At 47.0% G+C, this 18273-nt stretch overlaps 1 protein-coding gene across 1 annotated transcript in view; it reads right to left on the bottom strand.

Moving 5' to 3' along the window:
- Window positions 1-2346, bottom strand: part of LOC123076401 (uncharacterized) — a 33589-nt gene extending 31243 nt beyond the window's left edge. The window contains exon 1 of the mRNA XM_044498673.1: window positions 2214-2346. Within this exon, the coding sequence (XP_044354608.1) occupies window positions 2214-2346 (133 nt within the window). The remainder of the gene's footprint in view (window positions 1-2213) is intronic.
- Window positions 2347-18273: the final 15927 nt, after the last annotated feature.

Raw genomic sequence — 18273 nt, 5'->3', positions numbered from 1 at the left:
CCAAACAGAATGAAACCTTCGGGAACGTGATTTTCAAAACGAACATGATCCAGGAGACTTGGACCCTACGTCAAGAAAGCTACCAGGAAGCCACGAGGTAGGGGGCGCGCCTACCCCCCCAGGCGCGCCCTCCACCCTCGTGGGCCCCATGTTGCTCCACCAACATACTCCTTCCTCGTATATATACCTACGTACCCCCAAACGATCAGATACGGAGCCAAAAACCTAATTCCACCGCCGCAACCTTCTGTACCCACGAGATCCCATCTTGGGGCCTGTTCCGGAGCTCCGCCGGAGGGGGCATCGATCACGGAGGGCTTCTACATGAACACCATAGCCTCTCCGATGAAGTGTGAGTAGTTTACCTCAGACCTTCGGGTCCATAGTTATTAGCTAGATGGCTTCCTATCTCTTTTTGGATCTCAATAAAATGTTCTCCCCTCTCTTGTGGAGATCTATTCGATGTAATCTTCTTTTGCGGTGTGTTTGTTGAGACCGATGAATTGTGGGTTTATGATCAAGTTTATCTATGAACAATATTTGAATCTTCTGAATTCTTTTCTGTATGATTGGTTATCTTTGCAAGTCTCTTCGAATTATCAGTTTGGTTTGGCCTACTAGATTGATCTTTCTTGCAATGGGAGAAGTGCTTAGCTTTGGGTTCAATCTTGCGGTGTCCTTTCCCAGTGACAGTAGGGGCAGCAAGGCACGTATTGTATTGTTGCCATCGAGGATAACAAGATGTTTTTTTTTATCATATTGCATGAATTTATCCCTCTACATCATGTCATCTTGCTTAAAGCGTTACTCTGTTCTTATGAACTTAATACTCTAGATGCATGCTGGATAGCGGTCGATGTGTGGAGTAATAGTAGTAGATGCAGGCAGGAGTCGGTCTACTTGTCTCGGACGTGATGCCTATATACATGATCATGCCTTGATATTCTCATAACTATGCTCAATTCTGTCAATTGCTCAACAGTAATTTGTTCACCCACCGTAAAATACTTATGCTCTTGAGAGAAGCCACTAGTGAAACCTATGGCCCCGAGTCTATTTTCCATCATATTAATCGTCCAACACTTAGTTATTTCCGTTGCTTTTATTTTACTTTGCATCTTTATCATAAAAATACCAAAAATATTATCTTATCATATCTATCAGATCTCACTCTCGTAAGTGACCGTGTAGGGATTGACAACCCCTTATCGCGTTGGTTGCGAGGATTTATTTATTTGTGTAGGTGCGAGGGACACACGCGTAGCCTCCTACTGGATTACTACCTTGGTTCTCAAAAACTGAGGGAAATAGTTACGCTACTTTGCTGCATCACCCTTTCCTCTTCAAGGGAAAATCAACGCAGTGCTCAAGAGGTAGCACACTCCGTCATGCTATTTATTGGGGTTGGGGGTGTCATAGTTCAGCAGTAGTTTCCTTATTTTCAAATTGTGTGTGGTTTCATTTTGTCATGCTTTTTGATGAACGTTTCTATGCATATGATATTACGTCTCTATTTCTGTACGATAGTTGAAATCAAACCGATCATACATAGCCCGAAACCGCACCACACCACAAGATTGATTGTTGCAGATTGTACAACAACTATCGTACACATAATACTTTCGCTTTTCTATTGCAGTTAGCATCGACGCTGACTAGTGTCGCGTCATCGCCCATCAGTAGAGAATGTCAGCACTAACTAGGAGCTATTCCATGCCTGTCAGTAGTGATAATTACAAATGCTAGCTTGCCATGGAAGGGTCTCAGTGACGGGTCTACATTGCTCGTGTGTGTTATCCCTTCTCCACTCGTCGGGCCAGCTGCCCAGCAAATGTCACTGACAACCGCTAACAGTAAGGTAATGACGACCGCCTTATCCGTCAATGGAGAGGTTTAAAGTTTCAACAATAATTACCTTTTCTAGAGTTATGTAAGTATTTTGTATTTTCAAAAGGAGTAATAGCTAGAAAAAAGTGTGGAAAGTGATATTACAGTCACTTCTTAGAGCATCTCTAGCAGACCCCGCAAAATCCCGACCTGCATAAGTCTTTTACAGTTCGTGGAAAAGGGTATATGCAGGCCGGCGCGGGCGAGGACAGACTCAGACCCCGTATAATCAACCCGTAAAAAGGAATATTCTCTGAATATACCGAACAGACCCAGAGCTAGCTCTTTTTATTAGTCGTCCTCTTCCTCGCGTCAATCCGGCGGACAGGCGGACGAGGGAAAACACGAGGCGAGCGCGGCGCGGGCGGAGGCCAGGGCGGCCGGGGCGAGCGCGGCGCTCGCGTAGGCCAGGGCTGCCGGGGCGGCGCGAGCGGCGGCCGGATCGAACGGCCGGTGCATCGAGCTGTGCATCGAGCTAGCTAGCTAGCTCTTCGAATCGATTGAGCTGCTAGCTAGCTAGCTTTTTTAGAAAAGGAGGATGACCCCCGGCCTCTGCATCTGGGCGATGCATACGGCCACTTTATTAATTATTCTCACAAGACCTTACAAAGTCATACAACAGCAAGACTAAAGCCACCGTCTAAGCAACAACTGTCGCTACACCTATCCAATTGATTAAGGGGCACAAATAGTCTGGGCCTAATACCAAACAGACATCGTAGCCAAACCTAAACATCTAAGACCTGAGGTCCCAACCAGGACGCCTGCCGGGTGTGGGGCACCTACTAGTCCGGCGCACTCCTCAACCAGGACGCCGCCACAGCCACCTGCCACCAATCCATCTTTAAAGTTGTACTATTGCATGTACCGTGCCAGGTCTCTCTGCCATCGACGCCACCACGACGCCCGACAGCGTCGTCCTCCTGCGTGAGTCCATTCTCCCACAGCGAACTCCGAATCTGCACTGCGCCACGCCGTCAAGATCCGTCGCCATCAGTGTGTAGGATGAATCATCGCTCCACCAAAGAATCCGTCCTCTGGTCCCTCGATCACGTGTGTTCCTCCAAGAATGACGCCCCCAAGGGAGGAATGATACCAGAGCGCCGCCATCATCCGATCATCCGATCTAGGGTTTCCCCGGGAGGTAGCAGAGAGTGGCCTTGAACTTCTTCACGGCGATGCCTTCAAGAAGGGAACAACGCAGATAGCACCGCCAGTGCCGGCCTTAACAGACGCCGAAGGCAAGTTTTCACCCAAATCAGTTCGAAGGGATCCAAATCCCGTGCACGGGCCGCCGTCACCACCAGCACCACCAGGCAGAACCCTGGAGCACCGGCAGATCAGCTAGCTCCGCTCGAGAGCCGCAAAGCCACGGGCGAGCGTGGGCGGCCGGGACGGAGGGCCGGCCGGCTATCGGATGGCCGGCGGGCGAGCGAAGTGGCCGGGGCGGACGGGCGCGGCGGACGGGCGCGGTGGTTGGGCGAGCTTCATTGCGTTGGCGGGAGCAAAGATTCCTCAACCGCCAACGTTGACCGGTATGCAGGGCACTGGCAAATTTACCCTCAAAACTGTATATATGAGGGTTTCGCGTTCGCGTTTACAGGGCCCCTTAAAAATTTTTAAGGGTCGGACGATTTCAAGGGGTCTGTTCTGGCTCGTTTTTTCGACTAGAACTGCAAAAAAAAAACGGTTATTTTGCGAGTTTGACCACTTATACGGGGTCTGCTAGAGATGTTCTTATCTAGTACTCCCTTCGTCTCATAATGTAAGACGTTTTCTGACACTAGTGTAGTGTCAAAAAATGTCTATTGTGAGATGAAGGGAGTAGAAAATAAGACCGGAGGTTCACAGATTAACTAGTACCATCTCTCAAAAGTAATGTTAGGGAAAATGTCATGGGTATGGTACACGTGTGACGTTTGTGCGTCAAGGGTTGCTCTCATGAGAAGACACGAGTGAGCGTATTAGAGGACGGCGCTTTGGTGCCCAGCATTACCTGCACCCGTCATGAACAGTAAATTCAACAAAATATTGAAACAAATAAAAGATGTTTTTTGTGCGTGGAATATGCTAATAGTGTGCTAGAGAATTGCAAATTTTCATGGTCAAATGACATCCCAGGAACTGCAGGAAAAAAACAAAAATCGGCTCTTGAAACTTTGAAAAGGGCATTTTGGAGACTTGGTTTCCTAAATGGGGTAAAATCAAGCCTCCAAAAAAGCTAGGGTTTGTGCTTCTCGCCGGCTCCGCCGCAGGTCCACCTCGTCTCCGGTGGCCCTAGGGCCATGGGGGCAAGGTGGATCCTGGCAAGGGCCGACGAGAGGGCTCCGTTGCTAGTCGTTCCTTTGAGATTTGTTAGGGTTTGTGTCCTGTTCAGGAAGACAAGACAGCGGCGGCTCCCTGAAGATGGAATAAAGGTCTCCCCGCCTAGCCCCCATTCCGGTGGTGCGTCTAGCATCGTTGGTGGGCGTGTGGAGGTGAAGGAAATATGCCCTAGAGGCAATAATAAAGTATTATATATTTCCTTATATCATGATAAATGTTTATTATTCATGCTAGAATTGTATTAACCGGAAACATAATACATGTGTGAATACATAGACAAACAGAGTGTCACTAGTATGCCTCTGCTTGACTAGCTCGTTAATCAAAGATGGTTATGTTTCCTAGCCATAGACATGAGTTGTCATTTGATTAACGGGATCACCTCATTAGGAGAATGACGTGATTGACATGACCCATTACGTTAGCTTAGCACCCGTTCGTTTAGTATGTTGCTATTGCTTTCTTCATGACTTATACATGTTCCTATGACTATGAGATTATGCAACTCCCGTTTACCGGAGGAACACTTTGTGTGCTACCAAACGTCACAACGTAACTGGGTGATTATAAAGGTGCTCTACAGGTGTCTCCAAAGGTACTTGTTGGGTTGGCGTATTTCGAGATTAGGATTTGTCACTCCGATTGTCGGAGAGGTATCTCTGGGCCCACTCGGTAATGCACATCACTATAAGCCTTGCAAGCATTGTGACTAATGAGTTAGTTGCGGGATGATGTATTACGGAACGAGTAAAGAGACTTGCCGGTAACGAGATTGAACTAGGTATCGAGATACCGACGATCGAATCTCGGGCAAGTAACATACCGATGACAAAGGGAACAACGTATGTTGTTATGCGGTCTGACCGATAAAGATCTTCGTAGAATATGTGGGAGCCAATATGGGCATCCAGGTCCCGCTATTGGTTATTGACCGGAGAGGTGTCTCGGTCATGTCTACATAGTTCTCGAACCCAAAGGGTCCGCACGCTTAAAGTTACGATGACAGTTTTATTATGAGTTTATATGTTTTGATGTACCGAAGGTTGTTCGGAGTCCCGGATGTGATCACGGACATGACGAGGAGTCTCGAAATGGTCGAGACGTAAAGATTGATATATTGGATGACTATATTCGGACACCGGAAGTGTTCCGGAGAAGTTTCGGATTTAACCGGAGTGCCGGAGGGTTACCGGAACCCCCCGGGGAAGTATTGGGCCTTAGTGGGCCTTGAGGGGAGAGAGAGGGCAGCAGCCAGGAGGTGGTGCGCCCCCTCCCACGAGGAGTCCTAGTTGGACTAGGAGAGGGGGGCGCAGCCCCCTTTCCCTCTCCCTCTCCCTCTCTTTCCTCCCCCCTTCTTTTCCTAGTAGGACTAGGAAAGGGGAGTCCTACTCCTACTAGGAGGAGGACTCCCCCCTTCTCCTTGGCGCGCCCATAGGCAGCCGGCCTCCCCTTGCTCCTTTATATACGGGGGCAGGGGGGCACCTCTATACACACTTGATATACGATATTTTAGCCGTGTGCGGTGCCCCCTCCACCAGATTACACCTCGATAATACCATCGCGGAGCTTAGGCGAAGCCCTGCGTCGGTGGAACATCATCATCGTCACCACGCCGTCGTGCTGACGAAACTCTCCCTCAACACTCGGCTGGATCGGAGTTCGAGGGACGTCATCGAGCTGAACGTGTGTAGAACTTCGGAGGTGCCGTACGTTCGGTACTTGATCGGTCGGGTCGTGAAGACGTACGACTACATCAACCGCGTTGTGCTAACGCTTCTGCTGTCGGTCTACGAGGGTACGTGGACAACACTCTCCCCTCTCATTGCTATGCATCACCATGATCTTGCGTGTGCCTAGGAAATTTTTTGAAATTACTACGTTCTCCAACAGGAGGTGTGTCTCTGGCGGATCTATCCTCGGTGGATTTGCTCGGATCTGGTTGTTTTTGGTCTATGTTCGTGTGTTTTCGGATTGGATCCTTTCGATCTACGTTATCCTTCATCGGCGGCGGTTGCTGTTCTGGTGCGCTGGTCCTATGAGGCCTTAGCATGACGACTTCCCGACTGTCTACTACAACAAGTTGTGCCGACTCCGGCGAGGGAGGGGCAATGACGGTGGCGAGCCTTCGGCTCGCTTCAGTGCTTGTAGTCGTTGCTAGGTGGTCTACGGACCTGGATGTAATTTTTATTATTTCTGGTGTCCGTTGTACTACCAAGATTGAAGATGAATAGATCGGAAGTTTTAAAAAAAAGTTTTTTAAATGGGGGTAATCAGAAGATTTTTTTATTTACTAAATGGTGAAATTGCTGTCATAAATACGCAACTATGGAGTAAAAGGTGGAATTTGTTCGTAATTCTTTTACTATGCCATTTTGCTTCCTCCACTGAGATCAACAATTGGATGAGTATAACAAATGCATACTAGATATCTTTTGCAATAAAGAGGGAGAGGAGAGGAGTGGGAGGACTACGTCAGCCAGTCAAATTCGAAGTGCAAAGCTACTTTGGCAGCGGCTGTTTCGAACAAAAGGGCTGCAGACCAAGCGAACGAGCGCGGCAGGGCCAGAGGGGCGGAGCCACTCACAAACGGCGTGGAACAGGTGGAGAATGTGATCGTCTCAAGGGAATCTTCGATTTTTTTAATTGTTTCTTTTTTTAGAAAGTATGGTTGCATTCAAATCATGAAATAATACAAAGTTCTTGACCCATACAAACACGGGGGCAAACACACCCTAACACACGCACAAAGAACCAGAAAAACAGAAAGCGCCCTAAAACAACTAGTAAAGCATGAAGATCTTCGGATCTCTGTGTCATCATTCCTAAACCTTGCAAGAGATGCCTGCAATACAAAAATCTGCAACCAGGCTCAACCAGGTCATCATCTTCAACCATGGCATAATCACCACCGCGCTGCTCCCCTTTTCTTCGCACGGCATCGGGAAGACAAGAACACACGTGTGCATCTAGTATGCCTGCACCAGCCTTCACCATCTGTGGCTTTGAGTACCGCTATATGTGTCTCTTCCAGATGGAAGTGAACTAAGATCCCGGTTCCAACGCCACGGCCGGCCTAACTGCCCGGGCAAAGGACATCCCTTCAGCAGCAACACAAAGTAAGAGGAGGAACAACAGCAAAAAATCATACCAGTGAGGAGGAAGAAGAATCTCTGTCTCCACACAACCACCTCCCATCCGAGGACCCAACCGGCCAGTGCCGGTCGACCTCCAGACACCCATAGCCCCGCGACCTCGACGAGATCCAGGGATCCTCCACCCCGTTGGCCCCTAGACGAAGGCAAGAGCTTCGCCTGACCATGAACGGAGTCTGGGGAAACTTATTGAGACGCGACGCTGCTGCAACAGCCTCGGTTCATGGTCAGGCGAACTCCCTCAACCGTAACCCAACTGCGATCCCACCCCACACACAGATTTGAGGTTCCCCCTCCCTCCCGCTGCCGGAGCGGTCGACGGAGAGAGAGGGAACCAGCGGCAGCGCCGGCGGCACGCAAAGGGTAGCCCCGCTCGCCTCCTTTCCGCCTATGCAGGCAATCCGCTCTTTCCGGGACAAGCGGTTCAACAATTTTTTTAATTGGTTTGATATTTAAATTTTATGGTATCCTCAGCTTACATCACGTACTTATATCTATATGGCAAACTATAAACTATGTATCATGCACCAAGGGGAAAATCTGCACGGTGAGAATTTTTTTTACCAGCATACCACAGATAGAATAAAATGTTTTGTACATGCGTAAAAAGGTGGAATTTACTATGTATGTGTTTTATTTGAAAAAAAACTATGTATGTGTTTGATCTAAAAAAACTATGTATATGTGTCTAGTTGTCTCACATGTTACACTTCGTAATAATAAAATTGTGAACCGCCTACAAGATTTGAGAGTCCAAATTATGCATGGTTTCTTCTTTCTTACTTACTTTCTTTTTGAAAAGTTTGCATATAATGTGTTCCATTGTCTATTAGGGCCGTAGATACTCGACAACTCCAACGCACATCACCAAACCTCCCTCAAATGTTTGGATAGGACAGTTCAGACATTTTTGGCCATCCAATGGCGATCACCAAATTTGTCCAGACCAAACTAGATGTAGAAATCCCCCAAACAAAGGGGAGGTTTGCATGGGTCTGCCAGGCAGGACTTCAACAACGCGGACCCGCCAAAAACCGAGGCAGAGCCCGCGCATTTGGACAATCTCATCACTCTTTTCGTGTGAAATCCTGCCCCTTCCCACTACTTCGATGGAACAGCCATACGAGCCCATGACGATGTTCGTCGTACCACCTGACCCATTGGCGGCCACAAGATCCGGTTCGTAGAACGCAATGGTCGGCGTGTCAAGGAGAAGAAGAGGGCGGAAGATGCGGCGATGATCGATTAGGGCGAGCGCTTAAATCTTAGCGCATCGCTAGGCCGGTGTCACCCGAGCAATCGCATCGCTGGCCCTCCCAGCTGAAGGCGCCCTACTACTACGCCGCCCAGCAGGTCGGTTCACCCGTCATGCAGTCACCGCAGCAGCCTCCATCCCCTACAGCCACCGACCCAAGGAAGAAGAGGGGACAACTTTATCCAACAGGGAGGATGAGTTGATCTGTGAGGCATGGTTGGCCTCTAGTATTTATCGGTTTCATGGCACGTATTAAAAGGGTCGGGTGTTTTGGCAAAGTGTGCATGACTGGTGTCATAACCAAAAGTGCTACGGTCTTTGCCGCACGTTAGTGGGCCATAATCGCAATGCGAAGTTGCTCAACCATCGATGGTACAACATTCAAGAGGTCGTCAACAAGTATTGTGACGTCTACAAACAAGTTCATAACCGGTGCCAAGTGGGGTGACACTCCAAGAGCTCGTAAGTTTTGTGGCTCGTTGCTCTTTGTGTTCGTCATTTGACCAGATTTGCTCAATGTTACAACTTGTTGACCATGCCATTCCTTTTCTAGCTCACATACGCATGCACATTGTACCACAAGATGGAGAAGAAGCATTTCATTTTAAAGCATTGTTGGATGAAGTTGAATGGACAAGGTAAGTGGCAAGCCTTCGTGGCCAATTCCCTCAAGACTGCCATGGCCAATGAAGATGAAGGTGGTGATCCAACCGTGCATGTGGTCGACCAAGATGGCGTAGCTCCTCCTCGTGAAGTGCGACATCTACCAGATGGCCACAGAAACTCTCAACAAGCTTGATGTTCCTACTATGTCACCAACGCCTGGGTGGAGAACCCATATGATGTGCCGTGGTGGTGGTCGACCTCACGGTTCATGATGAGCCCCCGTTCACAAACCCGCTGGCCTATGTCTCCATGTCGTCAGGCTATGCGGAAGGAGGCGGCGCCAGCCAAACCTGCAACGACACCCATGTTGACGTCGTCACCTTCCATCCTCCTTGTCCGACTGGTGATGGTCACTGGGATGGCCCGCGCGGTGACCACGAGAACGACTTTGATGACCCCCCCTCCCGAAGAGCGCAGACATCCCTAGAATTTGGGTGTACAAGTGTAAATCCATTATTTGACAAACATTTTGAATACCACATATCTTACATAGAACAATATACATCAAATAAATAAGGAAATGTGAGTAAAACTATGAATTTTAGGAGATTATGTACACCCATTCTTTGGATGTTAGATCTGCAATTGGCCAGGCCGACCACGCGTGGCAATGCTGTGTTAATGCGGCCTCCACGACTCTCTCTTAGAGGCGGCGCGCCGTTGCGGACCATCGGGCTGGTAGGCGTTACCGCACCTAATGCCGTGAGCGTCGAAGAGGGATCCCTGGGATCTACCGCTATTGTTGCTTCACCAAAAATGCTTGACCTGTTTTCTCGGCAACAAAAATGCTAGACCTACATAATGCATCTTACGTACCACTTAACTTCCTTCTATAGTATACTAATCAAATAGGCCACGTCTAGTGGGCGGCCGGCATCCCACTAGTGCGATGGAGCGGCCGGCCTGAAAAGGTAAGTACCTGTCCCCCCGCGGTCCCGCGCTCCAGAAAAGGAAAGTGAGCACCAACCCGTGCGATCGAGCGGCTGCTCGCGGTACACGCAAACAGAACGAGAAGAAAAGTCCTCCCCCACATGGCCAGCTGTACCTACCCAGCCCTCCCACGCCCGCTCGCCCCCACGCCACCACGGTTCCTTCTTCCTATCCACGAAAGAAGGGATCCAAGGCCCTTCTTCCTCCTCCTACATAGCAGCCATTGCAGCCCCAAAGTAGAAGAACTTGCTTCAAAAAAGATCTAAGGGCAGGGTGGTCAGATCCATACCAGGCAGCAACATCAGGGCAGGTAATTTCCTCTCCCTCTGCCCCTCTTCACTTCCCCCTTCTTCTACTGCATATGTCAACCCCCTGTAGAAGCTGCTTCCCCCCTTCCTCCATGGATCTAGCAGAAATCCATGGAGAAGCTGCTTCAAAAAGAGGTGGACCTGGCAAATAACCCCTCCAATAACACCACCCATGAGTGTCATATCTTCAACTGAAAAGAAGTACCATGAATTGCTGTGCAACTAATCATGGATAGAGGCCTACGGTTTCCTGGTTTGTGCAACTAAACACAAGTCATTAGGTTTAGTTGCACACCAAACATGGTTTGAGACCAACTTTACTGAACATTTTTCTAACATGCATACCAGCCAAGTTTCCCCCACCTAGATGTGTTAAAGAACCCAACTAAAGCAAGTTCAGTGGCCAACTGAAACATGGTTCTAGCCAAAAACCTAAACATGCATTGTAGCCAACGGAAAATGCATAAGTGTGCAACTGAACATGCATCCCAACCAACTGAACCCGTGTTCTGTCAACTCAGCATGCATGCTAGGCAAAACTGAACATGTATCCTGAACATGTATTTTGAGTGAACACTATAGAAAACCTGGAGTATATGCGTAATAAAAACATGTATCCTAGCCAACTGAACATGCATGCTGGCCAACTAAATATGCATCCTCGCCAAATAGAACATCTATTATAGCCAACTGAACGTGCATGCTGGCCAACTGAAAAAATGCATCCTGGCCAACTGAGACATCTATTCTAGCCGAAACCAAAAATTTGTAGTACGACAGCAAAAACACAAGAAACTTTTGTACATAGCAAACGAAACCACAAACCAAATATTAAAGTAGTCACGCATATAATCTTGTCCCCACACATATATTCTAGTGCCAAACCTACTGCAAAGCTATAGTGTAAGAAATATGTTCAATATACTAGAAGTAGAAACAGAAACAGCGATGAAAAACATATATCTATAATCTGTCATCCAATTCTTCTTTCTTCTTTCACCTGGATTTCACCGTCTCAATTGTGGCATCAAATTATGTGCAAAAAAATGTAGATCAGCTGCTTGCCAACAGAAAACCTGCAGATCATTGGAACAAACAGATGGAAAAGTCAGAGAAACTCTGTACTAAAAAAAGTCATGTTCTTGCCAACTATTTACTGCAAACTGTGCAACTAACATAACAAGGCTGTGCAAACAAAAAAATGCATACCTGTTATAAATAAAAGATTCTGCTATAGAGATGTTGCTTTTTGAACTAAGATTGTCATAAAATGGTGTGCAACTACCTATTTACTAAGTTTTAGGTTGTTTCATACACTCTTTGATGATTAAAACTTGACATCACTTCCTTGTTTTGTATATGCAGTGCATGTGTGGCAGCAGCCTGAAAAAGGAAAAAAATGCTTGATCTCAATGAGTTGCCTCCTGATCTCAATGAGCTTCCTCGTGATATGGATCAGCAACAACCCAGCATACCGCAAGGGAATTTGACAGAAAATGGGCGCTCTGTTTACTACACGCAGACAAGTCGTGGGCCTAACCCTATGGGCCATGACAATGTGGCAGGGCAGTCATCAACCCGTGGTGTCCCTGTAGTGGTGTCTTTGCAGTCAGAGAGTCATACTCTTGATGACACGGGCACCGCGGCAAATGTTCCTGGTCCAACCAGGACTGAGCTCGGTGCTGGCGCTGTTGACGGTGCTGTGCAAGGAGAAGAAGGAGAAGATGAGGCTGGTTCTCAGCCAATGGAACCCTATGTTGGCATGAGGTTTGACACCCTTCAAATTGCTAAGGATCACTACAACAGCTACGCCTTACGGATGGGTTTCTCTATCAAAATGAACACCTCTAGGCGGACAGGCAATGTATTGGTAAAACAGCAGTTTTGCCGCAAAAAGTATAAGAAGCCAAAAGCTGATGATGGTGGAGCTGAGGCTCCTCCTATCCTGGACCCTATACCAGATCCAAGACCTGTTGACACTGATGAGGAAATGGAAGATGAACCTCCAATCTTTGCTGAAGAGGAGGCTGGTGCTAGTAAGAAAAAGAAGAAACGAAAATGCGAGACAATAAAGCAGACTCAATGCAAAGCGAAAATGTTGGTGAAGCTAATGGATGGGCGATGGGAGGTGACGTATTTTGTTCGTGACCACAATCATCCGCTGGTGAACAAACCTTCATTGTCCAAATACTTGAGATCCCACCAAGGCATCTCTCCTGATGAAAAGGAGTTTTTGCGCATCTTGTATAACTGCAACTTGACTACAGGTGTGTTTCTATATCCCTTACAGAATTAAGTTTCCCTCTAGGCAGTCCAGTGTGCAACTGTTATGTTACTGGTGTGCAACTAAAATGCCTTAAGTGTGCAACTAGATTACCTTCACCGTGCAACTACCTAATGTTCCTGTGCAGCTAGATCACCTTCACTGTGCGCCTACACAATGTCCTGTGTGCAAAAATAAAAGTGTTTTTTAAAAGGGGCAGCTGGTTGTCAATTTCCTGCAACTATCTTCTGTGCCAACTCATATCGTATTATTGTGCAGCTGGATATGTGCATTCATACGACTAATAAAATGTATATTGTTTCTTTTTGTATTATGCAGGACGTATGATGCATGTAATGGCAGAGTTCTATGGATCTGAGATGATGGTGCCATTCGGACCAAAGGCAATAACAAATCTGTGTACAAGTTTCCGTAGAGATGACACAAAGGAGGGTGATCTGATTGAGACAATTGCGCACTTTAAGGATATACAAAAAACCGATCCAGACTTCTTCTATAAGGTGAAATATGATGAAGGGGACAGAGTTGTCAACATATTTTGGGTGGATGGCTTAGCTCGAAAAGCTTATGCGGAGGTGTACCACGATTGCATATCGTTTGACACCACCTACATGACCAACATGTACAATATGCCGTTCGCTCCCTTCATAGGAATAAACCGACATGGCCAATCTTTCATGCTGGGCTGCGCGTTTGTGAGGCAGGAGTTGGCATCGAGCTTTGATTGGGTCTTTGGAGCATTCCTAGAGGCTATGGATGGCAAACCTCCTGACAACTTCATCACCGATTAGGATGGTGCAATGAGGCAGTCAATACAGAGCATCTTTCCAACCACCGTTCACCGCTGTTGTCGATGGCACATCATGAAAAAGGCTTAGGAAAAAGTTGGGTGGCTGCTGTGCCGGAATCCAGGACTCTCTGATGATTTCAACAAGTGTGTTGACTTCAGCTTCACTATAGACGAGTTTGAGCAGAATTGGGCTGGGTTAATGATGAAGTACGAGGCTATGACACACACTGAGAAGTTGTACGAATACAGGTAAACTTGGGTGCCGTGCTACTTCAAACACATGTTCTTCCCCTTCCTACAGTCTACACAGCGTAGTGAGGGGTTCAACGCCGTTCTAAAAAGATATGTGAACCCACACAACTCAATGCTGAACTTCGTCAAGCAATATGAAAAAATCCAGAACCACATCCTTGCCAAGGAAGGCTGCAATGATTACAGGACAGAACACCTTGAGATTGAGCTGTGGTCCAACTTCCCAATAGAGAAGCAAGCTTACAAAACCTATACTAGGGACCTTTACCGCAAGTTCAGAGAAGAGTTTGAGCTGATTGGACGTTATAATGCATTCCAAGTTGGTGCTGATATATTTGAGCTCAGACCGAACCAGGAATTTGTTGCCAAATATGGTTCTTGAAACTACTTGGTGCGGGCAAGGGTGGAGGAGGGTTCCTATTTGTGTGAGTGCTGTAAAATGGACAAGGACGGCATCCTCTGTTGCCACATCCTCAAGGTGTTCACCCATATTGGAGTTGATGTCATACCGGAAAGGTACCTGCTAAGACGGTGGACACCTACTGCTGTACCTAGTGCGCCAGGGACTGGTTATGAGCAACCGGATGAAATGCCTCCTCAATCAAAGAAGCAGATAAGGGAGAGGAACATGATATACGATTTTCGGAAACTAGCAAAGTTTGCGAGTGGTTCTGATCCAACACAAGCTATTGTATACAAGCATATGCGCGCAGCACGTACCGAGATCGGCCACATGAACAAGTCCAAGAAAAAGAAAAAAACCGACTGCTGCCACGGGGCCATCAGATGATGGCAACCCTCGAGGACCTCCTCCACCTCCAGGCAACAATCAGGGGGCTCATCATCCAGGTAATTACCTGCCCCAACTCCTGATCTAACTAGGTGTGTAACTTCAGTTGCACACATCATTGCCAGTGCACATCATGGTGCCCAGTTGCACAGAACAGGCTGCCTAGTTGCGCATGTTGTGTTAGTTCGAGCATCAAGATAACACAACTAACTTGTTTTTCCTGTTCTGGATATAGGTGATGTCAACCCTCAAGGACCTCCTCCACCTCCTGGCTGTACACGGCATCCTCCGCCACCTCCTCCCCCCGCGTGCTCCTCCCAATGGCCCTACAGGCAGCACTCAGGGGGCTCATCGTCCAGGTAATTACCTGCCCCAACTCCCCATCAAACTAGGTCTGTAACTCCAGTTGCACACATCATGGTGCTCAGTTGCACAGAACAGGCTACCTAGTTGCGCACACTGTGTTAGTTTGAGCATCAAAGATAACACAACTAACTTGTTTGTCCTGTTCTGGCTATAGGTGATGCCAACCCTCAAAGACCTCCTCCCCCGCCTGGCCCAACTAGCAGTGCCCTGCGTGCTACTCCCAATGGACCTACAGGCAGGACTCAGGGGGCTCATCACCCAGGTAAATACCTTCCCCGACTCCCAACAAAACTAGGGTGTGTGACTTTAGTTGCACATATCATAGTGCCCAGTTGCACAGAACATGCTGCCTAGTTGCGTGCCCTGTGTTAGTTTGAGGATCAAGCTAAAAATCTAACTTGTTTTTCCTGTTCTGCCCATAGGCGATTACAATCCAAGTACCATGACGGGCCGTGCTACTACAGGTGTTTTTTTCAACTTAACTTGCACACAGCAACCAGTTAGTTGCACAGCATGGGCTGTGTGGTTGCAGAGAACATCAGTGTTGGTTGCACAACAAAAAAAATACTAAACTTTTTATATGATTATTACACAGGTGATCGTGATGGTCCTACTGCCCCGTTGGAGGCTGCATCCCCTGCACAAGCTTCTGATGATTTTGTGCCCAGGGATCCTCCAAGGTCTACTACAAAGGGTAGGGCAAAGAGTCGACGGTACAAATCGGCGCTGGAGCTACACCCAAAGAAGAAAAACAAATGCAGCCAGTGCCAATCTACAGAGCACACTGCTGGTGTGTGTCCACTCAGGCTACTATGATTCTGTTTCATCGTTTGTAACTTTGGGACAAAAAAGGAAAAGAATGATGTTTTTTGAGCAATGTTGGGACCAAGTGGACACATTCAGCATCTATGATTTCTCTTTATCTAATTTATGCTCCTTGAATTAGTTCATGCACTGTGTAAATAAGGTTGCTATTTGTGCCTTTGTTGGCAACTGGTTAAATATTTAGTTGTTGAACAATTGTATGTCCAGTGCTCCTAATGTATCAACAAAAGTGATGATATTGAGTTGCAAACGGAATTACTACTAGTGTGCAACTACAAAATCTGCTTAAAAATTGTGCAAACCAGCAACTTCCTCCATGGAGCAGAGAAAGAAAAAGAGTACTGACCTAGTCCTTGTCGTATCTCAGCAACTTCCTCCATGGGGCGGTGTTGTGCACGCTGGTGACCCAATCATATGCCAGCTTCTTCCTGATGTTGAGTACTTCCTTGGGTTCGTAGTTGGGCAGTTGGCTACCGTTCCACTCGGTGGCGTTAAGCAGTGCGAACAGCCCACACTCATTACTGCGATGGGCAAAAAAGAAAATTTGTCACATAAAATTAAAACCAATAAAGATAATGCACTCTGTGCAACTGCTTATGTTCTACTGTGCAACTGCTTATGTGCCAGTGTGCAACTACTTATGTGCCACTCTGAAACTGGCTAGATAATCCATTAGAAACTCATAAAAATGATAAACAGATTGCAGACTAGTACTGTGTCTTAAAAAACTAAAGATTGCACATGTAGAAAAATTTAAAAACTACAAAATGATGGTAAGAAATTGAGAAGAATGCCATGCTTATTGTCTTACTTGCCAGCTGCTTTGGTACGTCAATGTCAATAATTTGGAAGTGCTCGATGCTGATGCTGAACTTTGGGTAATGCTTCCTCCATAGCTGGCATACTGCCCCCGCGATGGTAGAGGCGGTGGTCATCAGCTCAATGCTGTCCAGCGTCCTGTTTGAGTCAAGAACTTCGAAGCGTCCGTACCTCAAGTTGAAATTGAAGACCCAATAATGCCTCCCTCCCTCCTTATCGGTTACATCAGCGCACTCGAGCACTGGCAGCATGACCTGCAAGCGCGAACAATTTCAGACACAGATACAGGCTATAGCTAAGAAAAACAGTAAAAGACTTGGTCAAGTTAAAAACAGGTTGCAACAAGTATGTGCCAACTAACAGATGTGTCATGTGCAACTGAACATGATGTGGGTGCCAACTAAAAGAGATGGATCATGTGGGCATAGCACTCACCAAGTCTTTCTTGTCGAGACGGTTCTTGTAATCAAACTTCTTGTTTATCTCATTCACGTTGTGGATTCCTTGCTATAAATTCATCTGCAAAGATTATAAAGCATGCCTCAAACTCCTTAGTAGATGAAAGGCTCCCTCAATTGGTCAACAAAAAAGTGCTACAGAACAAAGATGAGGGTAAAGATGGTTTTGGAAAAACTTACAGAAAACCTCAGTGGCATAACAACCTTCTTTGACCCTTCTGGTAAGTTATCCATGATGTGTAAGATTCCAGTCTCAATAACAATTTTTGACAACCATTGAACCGGCTTCATCGAATCAATTAACTCCTTTAAAGAAATGTAGAAAGCACCAAACCTGATTATCTCAGGGCTGAATTTTTTTTGAAAGCAATAAAAAGACAAGTTAGCTCGAAGGGTCACAGCAGCAAAAAAAATGTGCATGAAATTGAAAACAGAACAATGTGCAACTAAAAGCCCTGTTCTGTGCAACATGCTATGCTTTCTGTGCAACTAAGTGGCTGGTCATGTGCAACTGAAAAACATATGTATGTAGGCTGTGGGGAGTTAGTTTACTTGGTAGCTTCATCATTTGCTCCTTCGTGATGCCTGACCCAATACAAGAGGGCAGCGTAAAGCTTGTTCACTGCCTCATTGGAGCTGAAAGTCTTCTTCTTGTTGTAGTCAATGAATGGAGACCTTTGAGATGCTGCGGGCCTTATTACCCTCCTCTGTCTTCGTGCAATAGGTGGTCCCGAAGAACTGCTCGTGCCAACTTCTGGTTCTGCGCATATCGGGGTGTGGCAATTCTCTGGTGATCCAACATCTAGCTCTTGAGCTATTGCCTTGCCAGCATCAGCAGCAGCGCATCCTTCATTCACAGCTGCTGGGTCCAACTCACACTCATCAATACAAATCACATCGGCTTCCGCTGTTTCTGCTGCTAGAGCAGGTGCTGGAGCATCACCATCTATGCCAAGGTCAAAAGATGGTGCATCGTAGAACCCGTCACCATGATAAGACTTTGATCTTCATATGGGTTCAAGGACCAGGGCATCTCCTTGCGGCACAAACACGGGTGCATCGTTCACTGACTTGGTTCGCAATAGTGTTGTAGTTGGCGGCCTTGGAGGCTTGCACCTACTTATAATGTTGAACACCTCCTCTTGTGTTAATGGTTGCTGAAAGTC

The sequence above is a fragment of the Triticum aestivum genome, chromosome 3D, assembly GCF_018294505.1.
Source record: "Triticum aestivum cultivar Chinese Spring chromosome 3D, IWGSC CS RefSeq v2.1, whole genome shotgun sequence".
Classification (NCBI taxonomy): Eukaryota; Viridiplantae; Streptophyta; class Magnoliopsida; order Poales; family Poaceae; genus Triticum; species Triticum aestivum.
The sequence above is the reverse complement of the archived record's forward strand: the minus strand, read 5'-3'. Positions and strand labels throughout refer to the sequence as shown.